Source organism: Mytilus californianus, unplaced genomic scaffold (assembly GCF_021869535.1).
Source record: "Mytilus californianus isolate M0D057914Y unplaced genomic scaffold, xbMytCali1.0.p SCAF_2, whole genome shotgun sequence".
In the NCBI taxonomy this organism is placed as follows: domain Eukaryota; kingdom Metazoa; phylum Mollusca; class Bivalvia; order Mytilida; family Mytilidae; genus Mytilus; species Mytilus californianus.
Window position 1 is genome coordinate 18715075 of NW_026262668.1, and position 27337 is coordinate 18742411.

At 32.9% G+C, this 27337-nt stretch overlaps 1 protein-coding gene across 1 annotated transcript; it reads left to right on the top strand.

Moving 5' to 3' along the window:
• The first annotated feature begins 6483 nt into the window (after positions 1 to 6483).
• Positions 6484 to 20070, top strand: LOC127728913 (nose resistant to fluoxetine protein 6-like). Its single transcript, XM_052236493.1, has 11 exons — positions 6484 to 6499; positions 6572 to 6739; positions 7672 to 7768; positions 8442 to 8540; positions 10264 to 10429; positions 10918 to 10997; positions 12480 to 12584; positions 13067 to 13193; positions 16646 to 16832; positions 17633 to 17775; positions 19654 to 20070. Exons 1-11 carry the CDS (start codon positions 6484 to 6486, stop codon positions 19774 to 19776), a joined length of 1311 nt encoding a protein of 436 aa, XP_052092453.1. The 3' UTR covers positions 19777 to 20070.
• Positions 20071 to 27337: the final 7267 nt, after the last annotated feature.

Here is a 27337-nt window from a genome sequence, read left to right on the forward strand (position 1 = left end):
CAAATCCTTAATACATCAGCATATGTAATCAACAGATATATCTCAAAAGTAAAGCGTTGGCTTCACAAACATACATATCGCTTTTCAAGCTTATTTGTATTTACAGTTACAAAATGCTGATTACATTTGTTAAACGTTTGTCCTGTGTGATATATTTGTTCACCTTGTTAGAGTTTATTAACATTTTGTCTAAATAAAGGAAAAAATATGGACGGACTGTCCATTACTGAAAATCGAAATTTAACCTTCAATGTTTTTCGTTAATTTTTGAGGTGGGGTTTCCCTAAATTTTTAATTTTGTAATTTTGTTTAATATGATTATTGTCAAACGCCATTTACATATTACAATGATAAAGCTATACAAAACAAGGATGAAAAGTGCGGTAACTTATTACTAGTATAAAAATTCAATGCGACACGTTATGAGGACACGACGGGTGCCACATGTGGAGCAGAATCTGCCTACCCTTCCGTAGCACCTCAGATCACCACTGTTTTTGTGACGTTATGGTTGCTCAGTCTTTAGTTTTCTATAATGTGTTTCGTGTACTGTTGTTTGTCCTTTATTCGTTTTTTCGTTTTTTGCCATAACATTGTTAGTGTGTTTTTGATGTATGAATTTGAATATCCTTTTGGTATATTTCGACTCTTTTTTATGAATATAAATTAAGACATGTTTAAAACGTAAATGGCGCTAACGACTCATTTTTTGTTTCTGTTAAGTGATTGATGCCATTGCAAAACCACCATCAGGAATATTGAATGGTGTGTTTACGTGGCTTGGAGATTATGACGAGTGTTTGGACATAAAGGCAGACTCTTTCCAAGGCAAATACTGCAGAGAACAGCTGTATCTTGCGCAATTTACCAACCCGGTAAGTAGGCATTGTTACTTACGAAATGTATTAATTTACAATCTGTCACTGAATGTGTCTTACTTATAGAACTCCCTAAATACAATGCTATAAGACATCTGTAAGATATCTAATATATTTCGTAATGTAAATAGTCAATGAACTTTCATTTAAACAATATGTTCTGAATCTAATTTCATTCTTGCTGGAATTGTAAAATAGTTTACTGATGTTTCATATCTTTTCGATTGGAAAGAGAAAAATCAGGTAACAAACAAAAACTTAGGGAATCTGCAAAAGGAGCGAGATTAGGTTTGTCGACAGGGTATACGTCTTCTGCTAAGCATGATTCATCCGCCATGTGAATTAACATTGAAATGCCACTGTCGGGAATAAGACACAAAACATTGCAATAACCTAACATAAAACATAAACATAACTATATTCCAGAACATAATGTTTGTAAATGTTAACATACATATAATGCTACTTATGATTTTAGCTGACAAGTAAAAAAGGGGCTAGTTTGAATGCAGGGATATGTGTCCCAAGTACCTGTTCCAGCGATGATATTCTAAATCTTCTGAAATCAGGTATGAAAGCACATTTGTAAAATTCTAAGAGAAATATCTTTAACAATGTCTATGATTTTCAATTACCTAATCGTCATAAAGACGTAAGATAGGTATTCCCGTGCGTACGAGACACGTGTCATAAAGACGTAAGATAGGTATTCCCGTGCGTACGAGACACTTGCCACAAAGATGTAAGATAGATATTCCCGTGCGTACGAGACACGTGTCATAAAGACGTAAGATAGGTACTCACGTGCGTACAAGACACTTGCCATAAAGACGTAAGATAGGTATTCCCGTGTGTACGAGACACGTGTTTCAGGGATTACCAAGCGAAAGATATAAAACGTTCAAGAAATAAAAACCAGCGTGGTATGAATTAAATAGCCGAAACTGTTTAAGGTAAAATGTGCCAAAGTTGGGAAACGTCAGTTTTATCATGGACCATAGAACTCGTATCTGTAGACGTTAAATATGATAACAGGCTGCAAATAAAAAAACAATCAGAAATTAATATGTATGGTTATACATTAATGGCACTTTTGGTTCTACATCCTGTCCATAAATATGTTTTGTCATAACACAAAGCTATGCTTTTCTACGACTATTTATGATGTTCGTATACTGAATTTATGGGGTATGTACTTATTGAAATTTGAGTCTGGGGAAACCATGGTTATTTATATGTCGAAATTAGCTATGAAGCAGTTTACCTTTTAAAGGTTTTTTTTACCTGGAAAAAATATCCTTCTTACTTCTTTGTAAATTAAAAACATTGCTTCTTTTATCTTTCCTTGGTTAGTGAAGTGGTATCAGATTATCAAATCTTCACGTTACGGACATGTGCTTCTCAATTAATGAAGGGTGCATGGTGCTTTCAGAATATCAAGTATGGATAATCAATAGAGCTGTTACTGCAAATCAAGAAAACGAGGCATTCAAATATCAAAAGTTGAGAAAACACCACCAAATAGAATAAAGAGCTGCGTCATGAGCGCATGATACGCCCGTCGCTTTTTCAACGAATAAAGTCCCATTACTCCTCAATGTCATATCAGAAATTTATAAAAAAAAAACTAAGGGACCTTATTTTAATACATATAAACCAGTCACCAAAGCTTCATGAAAATTGCTCAAAGCATTTTTGAGTTATTGACCGAAAACTGGAAAATCCCCCCTTTTTTATGAATAAAATCCCATAACTCGGAAACGTAAAATATACATTTTATAAAAAATCGAAAGGGAGCTTACGTCAATAGATATAAACAATTCACTTAAGTCTCATGAAAATTGGTTAAAGCTTTTTTTAGTTATTGTCTGACATGTTGACGAAAGACAGACAGACGGACGGACAGGTGGACAACGGTATACCATAATACGCCCCGTAAACGGGGGTATAAAAATGACAAAACGACAAACATTAGTTAGCAAAACACTTCATAAAAACATGAAGAAAACGACTAAGCAACACTAATCACCCCAAAACATGTGGGCATCTTAGGTACTCCGTTTATGCCGTATATCCGTTTATTAACTTTATCCCAGTACTTCTTTCATCCATTTCATCTAATATATAGTCCTGGTTCCTGAATTAGTATGTGAAATTACATTAGTAATAACATTAGCGGTACCAATTTTACTGCACTAGATGCGTATTTCGACAATTCATATCTCTTCAGTGATTCTTGAGACCAGAATATTGGAAAATCAAAAACTTTATACAAACTTGGAAGAGCTGATATTGATTGTGAATCCATAAGCTTCAATATAATTTGCTAAAACTAAATACCATTATACTAATTAAGGTGTACAATCTTTTTATTTCTGATGGACTTATTCAAAATTGTAGTATACATAGGAATTGACGAAAGACATTGTCGGCAATTTGTGCATATCACTTTTTTGATCCTACTACCTAACATTTTGTTAGAGTCAAAGACATGTCGTAATATTCGAAAAAAAGTATTAGGCAATGACGTCACGATAAAATGCATCATCATCACGTTCGCATGTCAATCCACGTCAATTTATGATATCAATGAAATGCACGCGCCCACATTCATTATGTTCTATCTAGAGAGCTCGCTTGCTATTCTTGTTGATAAATTCAGTATAAAAAAACAAAAATGCCATTTTACTATATTTCTCTGATAATTATAATTTGCAGTTGTCCCACAATTGTCAAACAACACAGTATTTCCCTATAGTGGAAGTTGTGAAGAAACAGATCCGAACTATGATACACGAGCCATTATTGTATTGTAAGTACGTGTAGATAGAAAGGCGTTACATAGAAATACGATATTATCTTGTAAAACATTGCACTAAAAAATGGGCAATACGAGAACTGTAGTTGGAAAGGGAAAAATGGGTAAGAGAAAATTGAGTGCAGGAAAAGTGTAGGATAGTGAGCAGAAGACCTAATGCTGCTTCGCATTTCCACCGGAAAACAGGAAATTAAACAATTCCAATTTCGTTTGAAGGTTGGATTGATTGATTGTTGGTTGCTTAACATTCAGTGGCAATTATTTCATGCATGTTCAGAACACATTATTAATAGATACAATATGTAAGTGATGTAATAGAGGCCGTCCGGGATGAAGGTCGGGGAAATTTGGACTGCCACTGGAAATTGAGGGTATATTGGATAGGGATTAAAAAAAAGTCTCTTACAAAAGATCACCTACGGACCCCTTAAAGAGTTGTTACAATGGTTCTTAATGTGCAAAAAGTAAAATAACAAAAATACCGAACTCCAAGGAAAATTCAAAACGGAAAGTCTCTTATCAAATGGCAAAATCAAAAGCTCAAAGACATCAAACGAATGGAAAACAACTGTCATATTCCTGACAAAGAGCGTGGTATTCTCTTTACACGAGGCACCGAATTTAATGTCCTCATTCTGCCCGGACGTGGCTGAGTACTTGTACGTCCCACACAGCCAAACAGACGATCCACTTCGGCAAGGGTTTTACTGCCGGTCGGAGGAAGACCAAGAGTGACCATATTTCTAGTCCCCGATCACTCTTTGACGGTTGTCCCAACTGAAGTAATTGAAAAAAAACCTCCCTCATCAATAACATTTAAGTCCGTCCAAGTTTACTATTTTTTAGAACAGAAAAAAAATGACGTGAAAGAAAGCCATTTTGTTTTTAAAATGATTATTGATTAGCATACTTGATTATAGATTATTGATTACAGACTCAGTTCTAAAAATAAATCTTTTCATCTTTTCAATACGACGGTAATATTTTTCCTTGGCAAAAAAATATTGAAATCCTCTCATTCATACTGAAATTTTTGCAATGAAAAACCTTTCCTAAAAATGTATGAGAAGCTGTTAGATTCCCGAACTGATAAATAGTTTATGTATTTGTACCTTTGATACAAAATATATCGGAACATTGTTAATTTTGCTCAAATTGATACAACCAACCCTTTCCAACAACAACAACAAGGATTTAAATGAAATATTCCCCGGACGATATTTTTCGAGGCATTTCAAGCTAACAATTTATCGAGACAAGTAAAAAAATAGGTATTCCATTACATACGTTTCATAATCACTTCTGGTCGACCTATTTGTAATTATGTCACAAAATGATAATTATATATATATCAGACCTTATTCATTTCTCGACAGTGAAGTTATAGTGATCTCTGTCGAAAGCTTTTGAATAGCAAAAACATATTAAATGTAAATATACCAAACACTATAAATTTCGTGGGTTCGAACCGCTTTTCTGGATGTACCTTAATCAGGAACGCTCAAATTTAAGCATTTGGAAGCCAGGAATCTGTAAAAAATGAAAACAACACGTTATAAATATCATTTGTCGGAAGCACTTTTCTGGATTTACCTTTATCAGGAACGCTTAAAGTCGAATATTTGAAAGGCTGTATAAGAACCGAAACAGTTGAAGAGCTATATGACCAAAAACGACCTAAAAAATAGCAAAATCCATCTAAAGTCAACTTTGCCTGTATATATGTAAACGTCATACTCATCCAATACATATATTCAGAAAAAGGAACACGATAACTCTTAATTGCAGCGAGTTTAAACACACCATGTCACCGTTGGTTACACATTTAAAGCGGAACTTGTTGTACCAGACACACGTTGTACTTCTATATTCCTTCTTCCACTTCAATTGAATAAAGGATAATATAATATGGCTTTGTTTTTCTTTTCTTTTTCTCAGAGTCATTCTTTCAAATTTTGCCATTGTTATAACGTTAGCCACAATATATGATGTTGTCGTACGGATGATGGAAAAACGGCAGAAAAAGAATCCAAAAGGTGGTATTATCAACATAGCTTACGTCTCTAGTGAAGACAAAGAAACGGGAGCTGATTATAAACCTAAAGTAGAAGAACCAGACGTATCTGTAGATGTTGGCCTAGATGCAAATGAAACATCTGTTTATAAACCAGGTACCTTTAGTTCAAAAGTATATTTTGTAGCGAGATATTATTTTATTTATCAACAAAGGAGCGATTTTGAAATGAAAAAAAAATTTTAAAATATTAAACACTAAATATGTTGATAAAAGCTAATTATATAATTTGAATACGTCTTACTTAATATTAAAGATATATTCATGAATAGAGATACTTCTTATAAATAAGAAGATGTGGTATGAGTGCCAATGAGACAACTATCCATTTTCCCAGTCACAATGTGTAAAAAGTAAACCATTATAGGTCAAAGTACGGCCTTCAACACTGAGTCTTGGCTCACACCGAACAGCAAGCTATAAAGGGCCCAAAAATACTGTGTTAACAATTCAAATAGGAAAACCAACGGTCTAATCTATATAAAAAACGAGAAACGAGAAACACTTATGAACCACACCAACAAATGACAACCACTGAACAATAGGCTCCTGACTTAGGACAGGTGTATAAAAATGCAGCGGGTTTAAACGTTTTAACAGGCGCCAACCTTCACCCTAACCTGAAACAGTGGTATAACATTACAACATAAAAAGACACACACTAAAATATCAATTGAAATGGCTTACCTCTTATTCATTTGTAACATACTACCATGGAAGGTGTCTTGTGTAACACATTGTATTTATATATATTCATTGTAGTATTTGAAAATCAAACCTTTATCATGTTTTTGCTTTAAGGTATTGTAGGGAAAGCGTGGCTTTCGTTTTCTGTGTATACAAATATTGAAAAAATTCTTGGAACTAAGCAAGGGGCTGGAACATTGACTGCTATCAATGGTATACGGTTTATCAGTATGTCTTGGGTCATCCTTGGACATACCTTTGCCTTTGGATTAGGTCAAATGGGTAAGTATGTCTTTTATCATTTTATCCATACTGAGTACGGGTGATTATAATCATGTTAATGGTTTTACGATACAAAGGGATAACAAACATTCCCCAATATATCAGACTTCATAAACCACACCACACGTTTGAATAATAGATTTTAAGTGTAGACATTCTGTGTGAAGTTGTTGATGGAAATCACAAATATTGCAAAAATGTTTGCCAGTGATTTTAATACATGTATTTGATTGAGTGGTTAGTGTTTAACGCCACATTCAGCACTTTTGGCTATTTTGTGGCGGTAGGATTTTATTAGTGAAAGAAGCCGGAGTGCTGGAAATAACCACCGACCTTTGGCAGGAAAACTGACAATCCTAGTCAGTTAAGATTGGAGTCGAATGCACCTACCATGTGCAGGATTCAAACTCCAAACCTCAGTGCTAGTGAAACATAGTTGGACTACTTAGACCATTCGGCCACCGAGGCCCCTTTAATTCATGTGTTTTTTGTTCGTCTTTCGATGATTATTTCTATGCAAAATACAAATATAATGACCGACAGTGGCTTACATCTATGTCATTTGGACTCTGGTGTTAAGTTGTCTAATCGGCAATCGCATTACATCTGGACTCTGGTGTTAAGTTATCTAATCGGCAATCGCATTACATCTGGACTCTGATGTTAAGTTGTGCAATTGGCAATTAAATTACATCTCCTGAGTTTAATTTGTATTCATACTTATTACCGTTTTTGTTCTCTGTTCTTAGCCTTCATAATAGAAATTTGCATGTGGTCATCTATCGTCGCATAATGATTGATTGATTGCTTATTGTTACACAGAAGTTTTAAACAAATAACTAATCATATTATCAATATAATACAGTACATGAATTGCTTTAAACATAAAGTTTTCAATATCAATTTTTTATTTATTTTTAATTGTTTTACAGACAATGCGGCTCAGGTATACACGACTTTCATTAAAAGGAAATCATTTATGGCCATTATCAACGCCGAAGTATCGGTTGATTCTTTCTTTGCCCTAAGGTAAGATTGATATGACATTCAAATAAAAACGAAGACAAAAATACTGCTTCGCCATCCATTCAATTTAGATCAGACTAATGTTAAAATTTGCAATTACATATGTTCTGATTAAATTTTTGAAAGGAAATTGTATGATAAAGCTTTTTTTTTAGTCTCTTAAATTTGAAAATCAAAAAGTGTCTTTTATATAGAATATCTACCAAATAAACTCAATCAGATATTGACAAGACTTTTATTAGTCTGTGGGATGTCAATATCTATATTTTTAAATTCCATCTAACATATTTGTGTTTGTGCTTCACATTTCTTTGCCTAGTTTTGTTATTCTGTCATTAACACTTCGATTTAAGCTTTAGCTTTTCTAAAAAGAGATTTAGTACAAGATGTATTTTTCAAAGAAGTGATTGTGTGTAAAATATCATTTTGTGTAAGGTCTTGGTTGATATTTATTTTTCCCAAACACTTTATTTTCGACTTATGAGTTTGACAGTCCCATTGGTATCTCCGTCTCTCTTACAATCCACCATCACCCATGACATTTTCATTGACACGTTTGATAATTACAAAAAAAATGTTTGAATTATGTATAAGTTATATCGTAAGTCCGGACGTCTCTTTTAAGTGTCCTATAATCTTGATATAGATGATAAAAAGTATTATTATATATTTTCAGTGGTACATTACTGGCCTATTTGATACTCCAACAATTACAGAAACAGAAAAGCGTCTTGAAGCTTAATTGGTTTATGTTCTACTTTCATCGGTTTTGGAGGTTGGTATGGTTAACATTTTAAAGAACACTTCATAAATATAACCTTGTCATTTCGCTTCACATTTAAAAATATCGACAAAGTCACCTCTACCCAAACGATTGAAAGATTTCTGGATCACATATTTGGTTAAAGATCTATACTCACTACTAAAGAACGAAAGAGGATTTCAAAAGTAATAATCTAGGAGAAATCCTACACTATAGTATAACAAGAAAGATGACCGAGACATAAAATTACAACATGAAGTAGTACCAAAAATTAAAGCGTGTTAGTGACGCCTCAGACAAAGATTTCTTTGAAATGACAACTACAACCAACTATTAAAGTGCTGTAAAGTTCAACATTTGGACTATTCTTTGTAAATTCTACATGTGTAGCGTTTTTAATGGAATGGTTTCAATTTTCTCTTTTGACCTGTTTATCGATAGAATTTTTATGAAGTCCATCAGAACTATTTCCAATATAACTCATATGTATTTCATATACATCATTTAACTACTAAGTCATCTAACAAATACATTACGTTACCCCGTGAATGTCTAGATTTTAAAGGGGAGCTAAGACAACAGATTAAGCTTGTCAAATATGCATATGACCTAAGTCAGTTACCTCGTTTGTGTATCTAAATGATTTTGTTATTTTAAAAAATATGGCAGATATTTGATAGTATCTGTTTAATTTTTCACAATTGTTTTTTTTTAGATTAAAAAAAAGGATATATTTAAAAACCAAACCTGAAATGTTTTATTCAAGTCCATAGTTAAAACATTTAAGAGACAGTTTGAAATACATATAATTGATTGGGCACTAAATAGTACCTTCTCCTTAGACTGGACTATGGAATTCTTACATCAACCACCAGATTAAGGATTACCAGTTCGAATTTAAAGAGAAACATATTCGTTGAAACAGTTGTTTTAAGGCTTTGTCTTTTTCTTATAAACTGGGCTCTTAGAACCACACACAAAATAGTTCTATATGTTAGTATATAAATATGCATATATCATTATACATACCCACGATCCAATCGAGAGGTAAGCTGGATTACCTCTGTCAATCCATCCTTGTGTATGTCCGTCTATCCGTAACACATTTCCATCGCATCTTTCCAGCAACTATCAGTCATAGCTGCCTGATATATGGCACCAACTGCTGTATGATTATGCCATACCGTGGGAGATATTTTCAATTATTTAGACTGTGTTGTGAAAACATACATTTTTATAAAAATAAGAAGATATGGTATGATTGCGAATGAGACAACTCTCCACAAGTGATCAAATGAAATAAAAATTAACCATTTTAGGTCACCGTACGGCCTTCAACAATGAGCAAAACCCATACTGCATAGTCAGCTATAAATTCCCCGAAATGACAAATGAAATACAATTAAAACGAGAAAACTAACCCGGAACAGTGGTGTTACAGTACAACATAAGTACAAACTACAAAAATCAGTTTAATCCATCATTTCTACATGAGGAAATGCCTGTAAAAAAAGTCTGGAATATGACAGTTGTTTGCCGTTTGCTTGTGTTTGAGCTTTTGATTTTGCCATTTAATAAAGGACTTTCCGTTTTGAATTTTCCATGGAGTTCGGTATTTTTGCTATTTCACTTTTTAAAAGGGCTTAACTCATCAGATCGATACAAAGCAGAAAAACATCTAACACAGATCGGACATGAAAGGGTATATTTCAATTCTTTATTTTTTATTTTCTAGGTTGACTCCACCATATATGCTTGTTTTGATGGTATTTACTGGACTTTATCCATATCTAGGAAGTGGTCCGTTTTGGAGTGACAGTAGAAAATCACCAGATAATTGTCACACAAACTGGTGGTATAACCTTTTGTACATCAACAACTTCAACAAAGAATCAAATGAGGTCAGTTAATCAGGCGAAAATAACGAAAACAATATTTTACTTTTTTTCAAAAAATAAAAGGTTTAGATATCAAACAAAACCTTTCACATCCAAGCAATCAATATATTGTCACAAATTATTCAAGCCATTATAATTTGCATATGGTATATATATATATATCTATTTGTGAAATATCTCCTTCAATACATTTGTCAAGTTAAACAATATATCCAGGCGAATACAAAAGAAAATGTTTCATTCTGATTACATTTATTAATTTTGTAAATGTTGAGTGAGTGAATTAAATTAGATTCCTATAAATCAACGACATTTTCTTCATTTTATCATATTTTTCAAGTTCATTTCTATAAGTGTCATGTTATCCTTTCCATGATATTTTTAAAGAAAATTTCGTGATGCTTTTTTCCTTTCATTATTCCTGATTAAATTCTTGTTATTATTGTCTATACAGTTAAGGCATTCAAGATAGTTTTTTTTCTTCTTTTTAGTGTTTTGGTTGGGCTTGGTATTTAGCAAATGACATGCAGTTTTTTGTAATCAGTCCAATTATCTTAATTCCTATGTATTAGTAAGTATAAATTGAAAAGAAATCCATGGCAATATGAATGTGATTACTATAAAACTATAGTTGTTTCTAACAACCAGCACTCAAATGTCGGGTATTGTCAATCTTGCAATATCTTATTTCATTTGTTGGAATAAATGATTGTGCTTAAAAAAATTAAATAAAAAAAAAAAGAAAACACACTTTACTAATTTCTGGTAAAACTTTTCTAAAAACAAAATGACATAGATCTAAAGATAATGGTGCAAGTTTGTTTCAGCTGAAAACTGCAAGCTAATTTATAACAAACTGGAACTCTAAATGGTTAAAATATAGAAAAATCCTGAATTGTTGGCTAGAAGAGTAATAGTTAACGTAATGGGTGAATTGTGAATTTGGTTAACAGAAATCATAGAAGAAGAAGAAAAACGAAAGATACCAGAGGGACATTCAAACTCATAAGTCGAAAATAAACTGACAACGTCATGGCTTAAAAAGAAAAAGACAAACAGACAAACAATAGTACACAAAACACAACATAGAAAACTAAAAACTGAGCAACATGAACCCCACCAAAAACTGGGAGTGATCACAGGTGCTCCAGAAGGGTAAGAAGATCATGCTCTACATGTGGCACCCGTAGAAGTATTCCATCTAGCATTGCGAGAATATATTAATGATAATACTAGTAATACAAATAAGCTTGAGAAGAAAGAACAAAATTAGACCGTTGGTTTTCCTGTTTGAATTGTTTTACACTAGTCATTTTAAGGCCCTGTATAGCTTGCAGTTAGGTATGAGCCAATGCTACGTGTTGAAGGCCGTACTTTGACCTATAATTGTTAAATTTCTATACATTGTGACTTGGAAGGAAAGTTGTCTCATTGGCACTCATACCACATCTTCTTATTTATAAAAACATAATATCTGTAATAGCTTAATTAATAATCGTCAGTTCATGTTTTAATTCACTTGTACAAATCATACACGATTCGTTGTTCCATTTCTCATCTGATGAATAATCATTTTAACATTTAAAAGCCATACTTATAGGCACACCCAGGGTTGTTTCTTACAAAATTGTAAAAGGAAATTTTTGAAAAAAGTAATACTGATAACTTTTGGTGGCAGTCCAAGTATGTCCAGGGTTTAATGGGAACATGAGAATGTGAAAACTATACACGAATGGGAGTTGTTTTGACTAGTATATTTTTTCTGCTGGTTGCTACAATTGTCAGGGAAAAAAGAGGTGAAGATCACAGACTGGATAAAACTTATAAGACAGAGGCAAAAGATACAAAAGGACATTCAAACTCATAAGTCGAAAATAAACTGACAACGCCATGTCAAATAAAAGAAGAAAAAAAAGACAAACAACAATTCACAAAACACAACAGATTGATATTTTTACTTTTCCGCAAGCGTTACCAACATTTATAGATTGGTATCATGAAAATATGTCAATTTTTGTTATCTATGACATTGATATTTGTACTCTTTATTTAGTTCTAAAATCGCAGGAACAGTTGTGACGGGTGTGATGTGGTTAGGATGTGCCATAGCAACAGGACTTGTGTCCAGACATTATGATCTTCAAACCAGTCAAAAAGGGTACGTTGAAGTTTATATGATTTACAAAACTAAATCTTATTGTGGAAGAGGAGAACCGGCATTGCATCATTTTTGTTTTAAAAATAAAAAGTTTGACAATTTAAATCTAGGAGTAACTGCGTGATACCATTAAGTTATCTATAAACATGACGTATGCCATTGTTCAGATATCATATATCTTTCATAAAAACGTATATTTTTACGCTTAACTGAAGTCGAACACAAGACACTTTGTATTATTAACACGTTTTTTTTAATCAAATATAAATTTATTTCAAAAAGGCTTATATATATATATATATATATATATATACATATATATAAACAGGTCTGAATTGAAAACAACGTTCAAACCTATGATTGCGTTGGATAAAAACCGCAATTTTTATACGTGTGCATGCAAAACAAATTTCAAAACAAAAAAATATATATATTTAGTGCATGTTTATAGTTAATATATTATATATGCATTATGTATACAGACCTCACAGTGCTGATTATTTCAACCAGTATTATCAACGACCCTACACTCGCATTGGACCATATTTAGTGGGTATGTTCTGTGGTTTCCTGCTGTACCAAACTAAGTGTAAATGTAAGATAAATAAGGTTAGTATATAGACAACGTCCGATCTGTGTTTTTGTTTAATGTTTTTCTGTTTTGTATCGATCTGATGAGTTAAGTCTTTTAACAGATTTTTGTTTGTTTATTCTTATGTTATGCTGTATAGCGAATATCCTAGGTTATGGGAGGGTTAGGCGCTCACAAACATATCTAACCCCGCCACTTTCGTTATGTGCCTTTCCCAAGTCAGGAGTGCCTGTCCCAAGTCAGGAGCCTGTAGTTCAGTGGTTGTCGTTTGTTCATGTTTGTACAGTATGGTTTTTCTAATTGTTGAAGACCGTATTTGTCTCATTGGCAATCATACCACATCTCCATATTTTTATATACTGTATATGAATTACAATCGATTTACTATTCGATTTACAATATTTGAAGATTGTTAAACTGCTGTCGTCTTAATCTATAAGGAACATATCATTCTAGTTATATTAATTTGTGATATATTTTTCGTCAATATGTTTTTTTTTCTCATCGTCCATCATAAGGCTAAATCACTATTGAGCTGTATCAATTTCATCGTACGGATTTGATATCATGCCCTGCGAAAAGAGTTGATCGGGACTGCGCCATAGGATTGCATCATAATATACCAATTATCTCAATGAAACGTTCAACTTTTGTTTTATGTTGCATGTAGAAATTCAAATGTTAAACTCGGTTTTGCGAATCGTTAAATATATCAGGAAATATGATTGCAAAGAAGGCAGCTTGAGATAACAATATCTAAAAAGAGCATATAATAGAACTCATTTTCTACATAAGGAAATGCCTGTACCAAGTCAGGACTATGACAGTTATTTTCCAGTCGTTTGATGTGTTTGAGCTTTTGATTTTGCCATTTGATAAGGGACTTTCCGTTTTGAATTTTCCTTGGAGTTCGGTATTTTTGTTATTTTACTTTTCTGCAGTTGTTTATTTTCATTTAACAATTCATTCAATTCAATTCAATATTTTATATACGTCTCACCTTATGCATATAATTACACAGTACAATTATAAAAGATACATTTTTTCCTACATAAGCCAATCTGTACAGATTAATGAGAGACTATAAGAACTAAAACAACATTTGTATACATTAATAAATACTAAATATGAATGTTAAAAATAAACAGCAAAACTATTTATTTATTATTTACAATATAAAACTTCTCGGGTTTTTTTTCAGAATAAAATAACAGGTTTTGGCACAAAATCTAATAATATCTTGATTCGAAATAAAAATATCATTTTCTGACATTCTGTAAAAGCATTGAAATGTTAATCAATTTTAAGAGATTCAGTAAAAAGAATTTGTCTAAGATCATTTTAAACAGGACAATGTAAAATAACATGATATTCATCTTCAACAGTATTAAAACAATTAAAGCAACATCTCACGGTTCTATTTCATCAAACAGTTTAATCGAAATGTGATCGAAAATTGATCAATGATTACACCATCCTGTAATCGAAAATAAAGCCGATTACATATTACAGTCGAGTATATGCAAAATTTGTAATCAATAACAATCGATTACGATTACAGATTATCTTTACAAAATATTCGTTTGATGTGTTTGAGCTTTAGATTTTGTCATTTCCTAAAGGACTTTCCATTTTGAATTTCCTTGGAGTTCGGTATTTTGTTATTTTGCTTTTTTCATTGTAAGCGGTAAGTGTTTCTTGGTTGCCATCCATATTTTATCTGAAATAAGCTACTGAAGACCCTTCCTCGATCAAATTAGACATGCTGCTGGCTATACAGAAATACAGAATTGGTAGACTGATCAATATTTTTTCACACAATATTTGTAAAGACTTTAAAGAACATTTAAGATTCCGATTTATAACGATCGCGATAACCAAAGACTCTTATTTCATTTCAAACGAAAATGACAATTGTTTAGGAATAAAATCAGTTACGGATATCAATATGTCCAGTTAGTATATCAACGACAATTTATCTTCTTCATTTACCCAATTCATCGCGTGTTTTGGGACAGTTGATTTCTCATTTTAGCGGTTGAACTATGAATAAAACCGTTAGTATTTCAGTTTCAAATTTAGTAATACGTTGAAAAAGACACGAAATACTAAGAATAATGTATATTTATTTCAAAATCGACAAAAGAAATACTTACCAGAAACATCGTCCGCCATCTTGTGATATACGTAACTGCAGTTAGGGATATCACATTAATTTTACCCCAGAAGATGTGGAGCATTGCCAAGTGGAACATTTAGATTTAAGTTCAAGTTATCATCATAATCTAAAATTCATTATGCTTTTGTAATTATCAAAAACTTTGCATTGAAAATTTATAATTATAGAGAATATATCATCTGGTTCGAGGACACAGTTATCGGCCTTTGATTTTCGTTGTCAAATATAGTCCCTACTGTGGACAGTGTAGAACTTGCAAATTTTTTTCATGCATTTTCCAAATTTATTTCTTTATTTTTTATGCATGAAATATTAAGTAGGGGGATACAGTTACATTTAAATCAAATTTAGGTGATGAATCTTTAGGTAAAGTAGTGATTTGGTCCAGTTGAAATAGGTCAAAAATTAGTATGTCTGAAGCTGTCAAACTGAATTATAGACTCACATAGCATAGAATTGTCCATGGTTTGAGTTAGAGCCAATAAACTTTTCTATAATTATTTGTCCCAAAGCTAGTACACTACACTGTACAAATCTTTTTGTGATAGAGCTGGTGCAATTTTTTTAATTTCAATTTATTGTCTAAAAGAAATACACTACGAAATAACTGTGTTCTTGGACCATCTCATTTAGCATACTTGTATTAGTCGCAATACCATCCTTATATCTTGACTAAGAAGTGGAAGTCATTTTATGATATCGACACTGATATAGAAAATGAAATGTATTAATCTATTGCAATACTTTCCGAGTTTATCATTTAATTAATCCAGTTTGTTATGAAGTAAAGATTCAAACGTTGTCGTATTTGGATGTGAAATAGGTACAGATGAAAAAAATCTTTTCTGATAATGTTTATAAGCATACTATGTACCACACATACCCTAAAATTGTATTTTCATTTTTTTTAATGAATCCTTAAATAAACCATTGTTTCATAAGGGACTATGTAATGATTAATGAACTAAATATTTGGCTTTGAGCGTTCCTGTGAAGCTACACTAAGAAAAGCTTTGGAAGCGTAACATTTTTAAAGTGTAATTTTCATTTTATTTTAAAACATAACTATGAATATAAAAAGGTATGTGTGTGTATAAGTTATTCAGACAACAACTTAATAACACTATAAAAACATGAAAAGACACCTAGTCAACAAGTGGTCTCCAATAAGAGAAAGGTGTCTCTAATATTCAATCAACTGTTAATCGTGTTGAGTCTGCACACACATAACGGTTTGATGCCTACTCTTTCGTCTACCGTATAAGGATAGTGTATTGTTTTATGTTTCAGTACCTTAACTTGGTACTATGGGCTGTTTTTACCGCAATTGCCAGTGCAGCACTATATGGTGTCTACAGGGACTATAATGGTCATCCGTTTTCAACTGATCTTGCAGCTACTTTCAACACTTTACACAGGACTGCATGGAGTCTCGGTGTTTGTTGGGTTATATTTGCATGCGCAACAGGAAATGGAGGTTTGTTATTCGACAATTAAGTATGGATTATAATAGGCTCTAAACTGTTTTGTTAAGAAGGGAATATTTGAAAATCAAAATAACACTTCAAGACAGAACAAAACTAGAATAGATAAATATTAACATATATTTTTTAGATATCCTCTAAAGTTTTAGTTTGAACAGAACACATTTACTAAAAGATTGACATCAAGTGGTAAGGAAAACACTGCATGGAAAACTTGGCATCGTCTTATTGAATGCCCATAGTACTGCGTACTCGTCATAATCGATAATAGGTTATAAGTCAAATCAATGTGAAATTAGGAAAAACATTAAGTAAAGTCGTCGTCGTGTTTTACCAGAATAAAAAGTATAAAGCAATAACAACAGTTTGTTCTTTCAAAGTAGAAGGAAATTCGACAATCACTGATATTTTAATGGAGATTGTACCTCATAAATATACAACAACAAAAAAATAAATTCCAGTTCGAAGTACGAAGAATATTGATGGATTTATAGACTTGATTGTTGGTTGATTTATTTCCAATACCAAATAAATCATGTACGAAAAATACATAACATATATGAATTACTTCTGTCATTTCTCATTTATTAAGGTAGTCGGGCGTACCAGGTCAGCTAATGAGTATCTGCTTGTGACTGTTAACATTTTCTCAGTATTGTAAAAATTAAGAAATTATTGAACGCCATACAGTATACCAAGCTGGTGTCCCTAAAGCTTTGGTCCGCAATTGTTCGCGTCTATATACAATTGATACAAATGTAAATAAAAATCATGTTTACTTAATTTCTTGTAGGTATAATTAACACCATTTTGTCATGGAAAGCGTTTGTACCTTTGGGGAAATTAACCTACTGTGCCTACTTGGTCCATCCTATTATAATTTTCTATTATTTTGGTTCGAGGAGGAAGCTTATTCATGTCGACACTCATGAAATTGTAAGTCATATTTTAACATCTTTTTTTTTCTGAATAACCTTACACAAAACAGCATCTAATGTGAAGAAGTATTTGCCTGAAATGCAGACAATGACATAAATTGTCTGTTTGTATAGCACGGCTAAAAAATTTGTCATAATTTGTAAGTTTCTACAAAATTAAATAATATGTGTTGATATTGCAACCACTATGTACGATTTCATAAACTTATAAGTCACTCGAAAACAAGATTGTCTTCAATGCAGTTTGTTATTGTCCACTGGCATTATCTCTACAGAGAAAGAACTTTCTTTGTTCTTTATACAATACCTTTGAATATACATAATTGGTTTTCATGCATAGAAGCACAATATATATGAGTTTTGCATATTAAATGGGAAAATTGTGTCGGACAATGAGCTGACTAAAAGTGTAAGCATATTATTAGTACTTATGGTCAGTCATCCTGTTGATACTGTTTATTTGTATTTTGGCAATACTTAATGTCATTCGTTTCTCATATTGTTTATTGTCTTTACAAATCATCTTTTGGAAGTTATTGATACTTTATTATGAGAGAACATGATTTATTTATCAGTTGTAATTGGCTTTGAACTAACTAACTGCTAGTATTCTTTTATCGGTGCTATCTGTCTATTACCTTAGCTGTATTTGGCAAAACTTTTAGGAATTTTTGGTCCTCTATGCTCTTCAACTTTGTACCTTATTTGGCCTTTTTAACTTTTTTTTATTCGAGCGTCACTGATGAGTCTTTTGTAGACGAAACGCGCGACTGGCGCAAATACAAAATTTCAATCCTGGTATCTATGATGAGTTTATTTGCTTCTGTGTCAGTTGGATGTTTTGTGCCTTGTACCGATCTAGTGAGGTAAGCCGTTTGCAACTGATTTTTACAGTATGTTTTTATGTTGTGTTGTTACACCATTGTCCTATTAGAGGGGAAGGATGAGCGCTCACAAACATATTAAACCCTGCCAAATTCTTTAGGAGCTTGTAATTCAGGGGTTGCCGTTGGTTCATGTCTGTCATATTTCATTTTCGTAAATTGTTTTGATATAAACTAGTTTTCTTGTTTGAATTGTTTCATATTTTTCATGTCGTGGCCTTTTTTAACTGACAATACGGTATGGAATTTTTCAAATTGTCGAAGGCCGTACGGTTGCCTTTAAATGCTTATACCACTTCATTTAAACCAAGGTGGATAGTTGGCAATCGTACCATCATATATCCTCATTTTTACATAATAATTAATGCCTAGCTTTTGTTGGAAAAATACTTGTCTTGTGTAATGCTGGTGGCCATTTTTCATACATAAAAAAATATTTTTATTTTTTAGTAAGTACACAAAAGTGTTAAGTGATATTATGATTTGTACACACAACACAGTATTGATATTATGTTTCACTCAGGCGTATGCTCCTTACACGAAAATTTACCCGGCATAATTAGGAGGAAGAACGACTGAAATCGATCGTACATAAGTTTTACGGTCACCATCACGAATTGTATGACCGATAAGATGTGTCTATGTATCAACTCACTAGAGATATGTTTTCGTAGTGTTAGATACCAGAATATTCGTCTATTCTGTAATTTTACCGAGTGTGTCCTATTCCCGATTATGGCATTTTTATTGAGTGTGGATTTGTATGGCGGGTGATGCATGCATGGAAGGAGACGATTACCCTGCCAACGCACCCGGTCTCGCTCCTGTTGAGGTTCATGCGATTCTCTAAGATTTATTTTTTTTTACTTTGGTTTGTTTTCTTAACCGATTTATGAGATTTGCACATCTTAAACCATTGTTGCCTATTGTTTTATAAGCCCCATATAATGAGGGAATTGTGTATTACTAAATGACATATTTTATCTCAACAGATATATGAATACCTTGGAAATCTTGTATTAGCATATGCCTGTGCTTTCGTTGCGTCTCTAGCGTTTGAAGCTCCTATGATGGGATTGGAAAAGGTTATATTCAGACGTGGTGAAAAAAAGTGAGACATCTGTGACGTTTATATATTTCAATACAGCTGTATATTGATTGTAAAAATAAAAATGGATTTTAATTTACATATTGGAAAACACTTTTGGTATTGTTTCCGTATGGTTTTGCAATAGGGACAGTTTTCCTTGTACTTGTTTCCCTGACTGGGTTGAAAATATTTTAAAAGTGGTCCTAATGTGAAATGAATTCAGGAGAATTCCATATCTTTTCAATATCGAAGAAATTATACATTTTATGTTGTTTCTACGCTACTCATCGTGATACTGTATTGCTAAATTTGTATTTGAATTCCATGTGTAAATTATAGTATAATATAATATTAGTGTCAAATTTTTACTCAACTGTTTTCAAGATCTTCCTTTTCGAAACTTTACAAGACGAGATTAAAGATACCACTTTATTTTCAATTCTCATTTGATAGTGTCTAACCCGGTTTTTTGGTTGGGTTCGTGTTGCTCAGTCTTTAGTTTGTTTTCGATGTTGTGTTTCTAGACTTGCTAATTGTCTTTTGGTCGTTGTTCGGTTATTGCAATGTCATTGTAAGTTGTATGTTTTCGACTAATGAGTTGACTATTCCTCTCTTTTCTAACACGATAAAAACGTCAAATGGCCTTCCGTTACCGTATATGTGACATCATGATAGTTTTGGCCATCCGTTTCGTGTCCCTTAGATTACATTACCGTTTGTGTGACGTCATGATAGTTTTGGACATCCGTTTCGTATCACTTACATTACGTTACCGTATGTGTGATATCAGGATAGTTTTGGGCGTACGTTTTGTATCAATTATATAACGTTACCGTATATGTGACATCATGATAGTTTTGGCCTGACGTTTCGTATCCCTTACATAACGTTACCATTTATGTGACATCATGATAGTTTTGGCCATCCGTTTCGTATCCCTTACATTACATTACCATATGTGTGATATCATGATAGTTTTGGCCGTCCGTTTCGTATCCCTTACATTACGTTACCATATGTTTGATATCAGGATAAATTTGGCCTTCCGTCCACCCATTTCGTATCAATTACATTACGTTACCGTATGTATGACATCACGATAGTTTTTTGCCTTTCGTTTCATATCCCTTACATTACGTTACCGTATATATGACATCATGATAGTTTTGGCCATGCGTTTCGTATCCCTAACATTACGTTACCGTATATGTGACAACATGATAGTTTTGGCCATCCGTTTCGTATCCCAAATATTACGTTACTTTATATGTGACGTCATGATAGTTTTTGCTTTCCGTTCCGTATCCCTTTCATTACATCACCATATGTTTGATATCAGAATTTTGGCCTTCAATTTCGTATCCTTTTCATTACGTTACCGTGTATGTGACATCATGATAGTTTTAGCCGTCTGTTTCGTATCCCTTACATTGTGTTACCGAACATATGACATCAGGATAATTTTGACCGTCCGTTTCGTATCCCTTAGATTACATTACCATATATGTGAGGGCATGATAGTTTTGACCTTCTGTTTCGTATCCCATACATTACATTACCGTATATGTTACATCAGGATAGTGTTGGCCTTCCGTTTCGTATCCCATACATTACATTACCGTATATAAGACGTCATGATAGTTTTGGCCTTCCGTTTCGTATCCCTTACATTACGTTACCGTATGTGTGATATGATGATATTTTTTATCTTTCGTTCGTATCCCTTACATTACGTTACCGTATATGTGACAGTATGATAGTTTTGGCCTTCCGTTTAGTATCCCTTACATTATCTTACCGTATATGTGACGTCATGATAGTTTTGGTCTTCCGTTTCGTATCCTTTACATTACGTTACCGTATATGTGACAGCATGATAGTTTTGGCCTTCTGTTTAGTATCCCTTACTATACACCTATTGACTGGGTGTGAGGGTAATAGCAAGTTTGTTGTCCCTGAGATACCAACTATTGCTCGAGGCAAAGCCGAGGGTAATAGTTGGTATGCGAAGGGACAACAAACTTGCTATTACCCGCACAACCATTCATTAGGTGTTTTATTATACTGAACAACACAATCATTAAGTGTTTATTATACTAAGCTAACTAACTTTCTAAAAGTGTACACATATCATCTGAAAGAAAAGAAAAATGTCACATAACTTGACATGCACAAGATGAACGATACGTTTGTTTTTATAGTCTGTGTTGTATTTGTAAATATTTCATTAATTGCAATCAAGACTCGAAATACTTGTGTTAAACTTTCCGTGCAAATAATAAATTCTAGCTAAAGTACACCAAACGCAAATACAGGTCTTGAAGACGACGGCAAACCCATATTATAAATTAAGTACTATATTTTAGATCTTTAAAAAATATGTCGCAAAGATTTTCTTTCTCTTTTATAATTGCGTCTTGTAAGTGAAATTACGATCGACACATGTATTATACCGTTAACGATATTAGAGTTTGACGTTGCCAAGCACACAAAATCCAAGCAGAATGGTTAATGACGTCATTATTGTCCAATGAAAAATAAGCATGAAAAAGTACGGGAAATATGATTATAAAACTATTAACCGGGGTAATAGTCTTTGAAACTATTGACTGGCAAATAGTCTGTGGAATGAAATAGCACAATTATTTCATTATTTTTTATATAGAAAAAACATAGTGAGGTATAATAAAATATGTTACCGTATATGTGACGTCATGATAGTTTTGGCCTTCCGTTTAGTATCCTTTACATTATGTTACAGTTTATGTGACAGCATGATAGTTTTGGCCCTCCGTTTAGTATCCCTTACATTATCTTACCGTATATGTGACAGCATGATAGTTTTGGCCTTCTGTTTAGTATCCCTAACATTACGTTATCGTAGCAAGTTGTACCGTTTTGCTACGTCCAATAAACATTTTGGTTGAAACTTCTTAAGCACTTAGATAAAAAAAAACCAAAGACAAAAGAGTGATCAAATTACAAATACGAATGGGTTGTTTAACTTGAAAAGGAACTACATTCAAAATAAGGTCAACTATAACCGAGATCTTTGTGTTTCTAGTTTTTGTAAATTTGCCTATTTTATCTGAAGTGATAAACAAACATAATAAATCATTACAAAATGAAACATAGACGACTTGACAAATGAAGCCCATACAAAAAACACAGGTAAATGTTCCGTTTTGACAGTGGTAAACTGAGCTGTAGATAGCCCTAGTAAATGTTCCGTTTTGACTGTGGTAAACTGAGCTGTAAAAAGCCCTAGTAAATATTCCGTTTTGACTGTGGTAAACTGAGCTGTTGAAAGCCCTAGTAAATGTTCCGTTTTGACTGTGGTAAACTGAGCTGTAGAAAACCCTAGTAAATGTTCCGTTTTGACTGTGGTAAACTAAGCTGTAGAAAGCCCTAGTAAATATTCCGTTTTGACTGTAGTAAACTGAGCTGTAGAAAGCCTTAGTAAATGTTCCGTTTTGACTGTGGTAAACTGAGCTGTAGAAAATCCTAATAAATGTTCCGTTTTGACTGTGGTAAACTGAGCTGTAGAAAGTCCTAGTAAATATTCCGTTTTGACTGTGGTAAACTGAGCTGTAGAAACCCCTAGTAAATGATCCATTTTGACTGTAGTAAACTGAGCTGTAGAAAGTCCTATTAAATGTTCCGTTTTGACTGTGGTACTCTGAGCTGTAGAAAACCCTAGCAAATATTCCGTTTTGACTGTTGTAAACTGAGCTGTAGAAAACCCTAGTAAATGTTCCGTTTTGACTGCTTTGATTGGAATTTTGGATTTACTTTCGCAGAAATGCTGAGGGAAAATCGATGGGGCAGCCAAAATCTTTAAAAGAAATAAAATGACATAAGAAAACACATTTCCTCATGTATCTGTTTTTACATGAAAGTTATTCTTGATGTGAGTTACAGGTTAACACTAAGAGATTGTTTGCAGCAACCGGTTGCCTCTTACAAAAATGTTTATATTGGTTTTTTTTTTATCATATTAGGCTGTTACTTAATTTCAATTTTAATAAAATTTGACCTACTAAGTAACTAACTAGGTTCTTGCTAGAGCGCTTACAATGTTAATTTGCCAATTTTCTATTATTAAGGTGGTACCCAACACCTTGACTAATATTAATTTGGCTCGTTTAATTTTCATAAAATTTTGACAAAATGTTTACTTTGACCCTTTGACAAAAATATAAAAATTTCAAAAAATTTGAACCAACCACTTTATCAGAAAAATTTCAGTGGTTATATAGCAGTTTGACAAACACTAATTTTGATCATTGAGAAGCCTAATATTTCCTTAACAATACAACGTAATTAAAACGTTTAGCTGATTTTTACAGAGTTATCTCCCTGTAGTGTTAGGTACCACCTTAAGGGACGTTACGTAATAAAAATTACTAGCATTGATGATTATCGACCTGATTTCATACTTACTCTAACGTTATGGATATCCGTTTCACAGATGATAGCGGACACGTTCCAAATGTCGTAACTACAATCCCGTCCCATTTTCCCCGAATTTGACCTACCAATTTATACTTATTACAGGGTTTGTACTAACATGAGCAACACTTCCAGAGCACCTGAGATCACCCCCAGATTTTGGTGGGGTTCGTGTCGCTCAGTCTTTAGTTTTCTATGTTGTGTTTTGTGTACTTTTGTTTGTCTGATAGTCTTTTTCTTTTTTAGCCATGGCGTTGCCAGTTTATTTTCCACTTGTGAGTTTGAATGTCCCTCTGGTATCTTTCGTCTCTCTTTTACAACAGTACCCGATACCAGTAAGTTTGTAAAAACACTTTCAAAACCATTTTATTTAACAATCATTGTCCCTTTCTAATATAGAAGTAAAAATAAAAAAAAATCCACGTGTGTATCATTGTCATATTTTATTAATTTCGAGAAACAAAAATTTGAGTTTTGTAGGGAAACATTTGTCTATGTACAACCAATCTGAATAAATATAACGACATTTTTTTTTTAAATGTAAATCATATGAAGTTTCTCAGAAAGATTAAGTAGTTACACGTTCTTTTATGAACTTTTTTCTTCCACTGATCGAGATCAAAACCAGTCAATGATTATCGTATAAAAATTAGCAATTAATAACAAAATCATCCCAGTGAAATCTTTCTAAACCAAAACTTCCTGGACTAAAGATTTTGTTTGAATAAGGCGGTGCATTATATTTGCGAGCATTAACATTACATTTGCGCCCATTACTATTACATTTGTGAGTAAAAATCACGCTTTTGATAAATTTGCGCGCATTCATTTTACAGATATATTTAGATAAACACAGATGAGTTATACTTATTCATCAATTTATTTATCGATTTACAAGTTCCCCTTCCGTTAGTCTAAGTCCCCTGCTCACTAACGTGGAGGTGAAAGTGGGGCTTCCAGCAGGATAATGGAAAAATAACAAAATGTGGTATGATTGCTAATGAGACAATTAGGTCTGTTCTATTATTCACAATCACTAAGTCCTGGAAATATTTACAAATGAAAATGTAAAAACATAGCAAATCTGTAGAGTAAAAGTGCCGATTTTACATGTTGGTACATGCTGAATATTGTTTTATTAAAGCCAACAAAGTAAATAATGTATATGATAGAAATCAGACATTTGGGGTTAGAGGGGATCAACGAACGCCCATAACTTTAATTGCTATGGCATATACGTTTTTTTTTTCTTAGATTCACCGGTGAAATTTTACGAAAAATCAATTTAACCAATATTTTTTGCCTCAAACTTATAATAGAAAATTGCTGAATTTGGATATAAATCTTAAATTAAAAGGAATTTAAAGAGTAAACAACCGGGGGAATCGTTTTCTAAATTTTATTGTTTTTTTCACAAAATAATATTACTGGCTTAGTTCTAAAAATCTATCAATTTGATGTGCTAATATTGTAAAAAGGCTGAAAATGTTTGAAAATAGTGTCAAAATCGCACAATACTTTTGAGGAAAAAAAACCAGACTGGTATACCCTCTTTTTTCTAGGCATTTTAGGATTTAAGTGTAACAGGTTTTGTTGGTTAAATGTCAATGAGACTACAACCCCCCCCCCAAAAAAAAATCTAAAAAATCTAAAGGGCAGCATATGATGAAGACATAATCTTTCAATAAGTTTAGTTGAGGTCTGGAGCTGGCATGTCAGTAACTGCTAGTAGTCCTTTGTTAATTTATGCATCAGTGTCATTTTGCTTAGTTTCTTCTGTTACTTATTCTGACCTCGGACTCGGACTTCTTTTAAACTGAGTTTTACTGTGCGTATTGCTGTGTGTTTGTTTATTGTACATTGGCTAGAGGTATAGGGGAGGGTTGAGACCTCACAAAACATGTTTAACCCTGCCGAATTTTTGCGCCTGTCCCAAGTTAGGGGCCTCTGGCTTTTGTTAGTCTTGTATGGTTTTTTTAAAGTTTTGGTTCATTTATATGTCTTGGAGTTTAGTGTGTCGTCCATTTTCTCTGAACTAGTACACATTTTTGTTTAAGGGGCCAGCTGAAGCCCCCCTCCGTGTGCGGGATTTTCTAGCTATGTCGAAGACCCATTGGTGGCCTTAGGCTGTTTTTCTGCTCTTTGATCGGGTTATTGTCTCTTTGACACATTCCCCATTTCCACTCTCAATTTTATTCAATATGGCGTATTACATTTTCATTTTTTTAATGGAATTACAAATTTATTTCCCGCAAAAACAAAAATGTTTACTTATTCATGATTTTGACTCCATTGATGCGAAGTGGTTTTAATTTGATAAGGTGTCCGTACATTTCAAACATAAATCTTTGGACTGAAACTGATAGTAAGTTTATTGAATTGTACATGACGAGTATTTTTCGTCGTAAGATTTTTTTATATCGCATGAAACTTTTACCGTATATTTGAATCAGAGCATACCACCACACACGTTTTCTCCTTCGTTGATCAATACAGATGTGCAATTAAAGATTCTCGAAGCCATTTGTAAGAATGCTTCTGAACAGTCAAAGAGTGGCTTCTAAAAGAAATTAATAAATATAAACGTCTGTTGGAATTTACCAAAGAAAATGTAAGTCGGGTATGCCAATCGTAACTATACCGATAACAAACATACAAGGCAGGAAAACGGCGCTTCTATTTCTAGGCAGGTATGTATACAATATGTCAATCTCAAAATTGTCTCGAGTCTACAAAAGGTTGTGAAAAAATTAAACGGATACAAACAAAGATCTTGAATGATTAATAAATATTTTGAAGCACACTTTGTCACTCTCCTTTCCCGCTGCAGATTTTATTTGGAAATATTACTTTATTACTTTCCAATATTTCCCTTGAACATAGCTATAATATATCCCCTAATATAAAATATGGTCTTAAGCATAATATTGGATGCAATATTCCATAAGATCATTTTGCAATACCTATAACATGAAAGTTTCTTTGTTAAATATCAAAACCACGATGAACGCTTATGAGTAACATGTACAAACAAATCAACAGAACACTTTATGGTGACCTTATAGACATTCCAAGATATCCAGGTTTTTTGTCTGATTCACAATTACTTTATCAGTTAGGGTCAAGTTATCTCA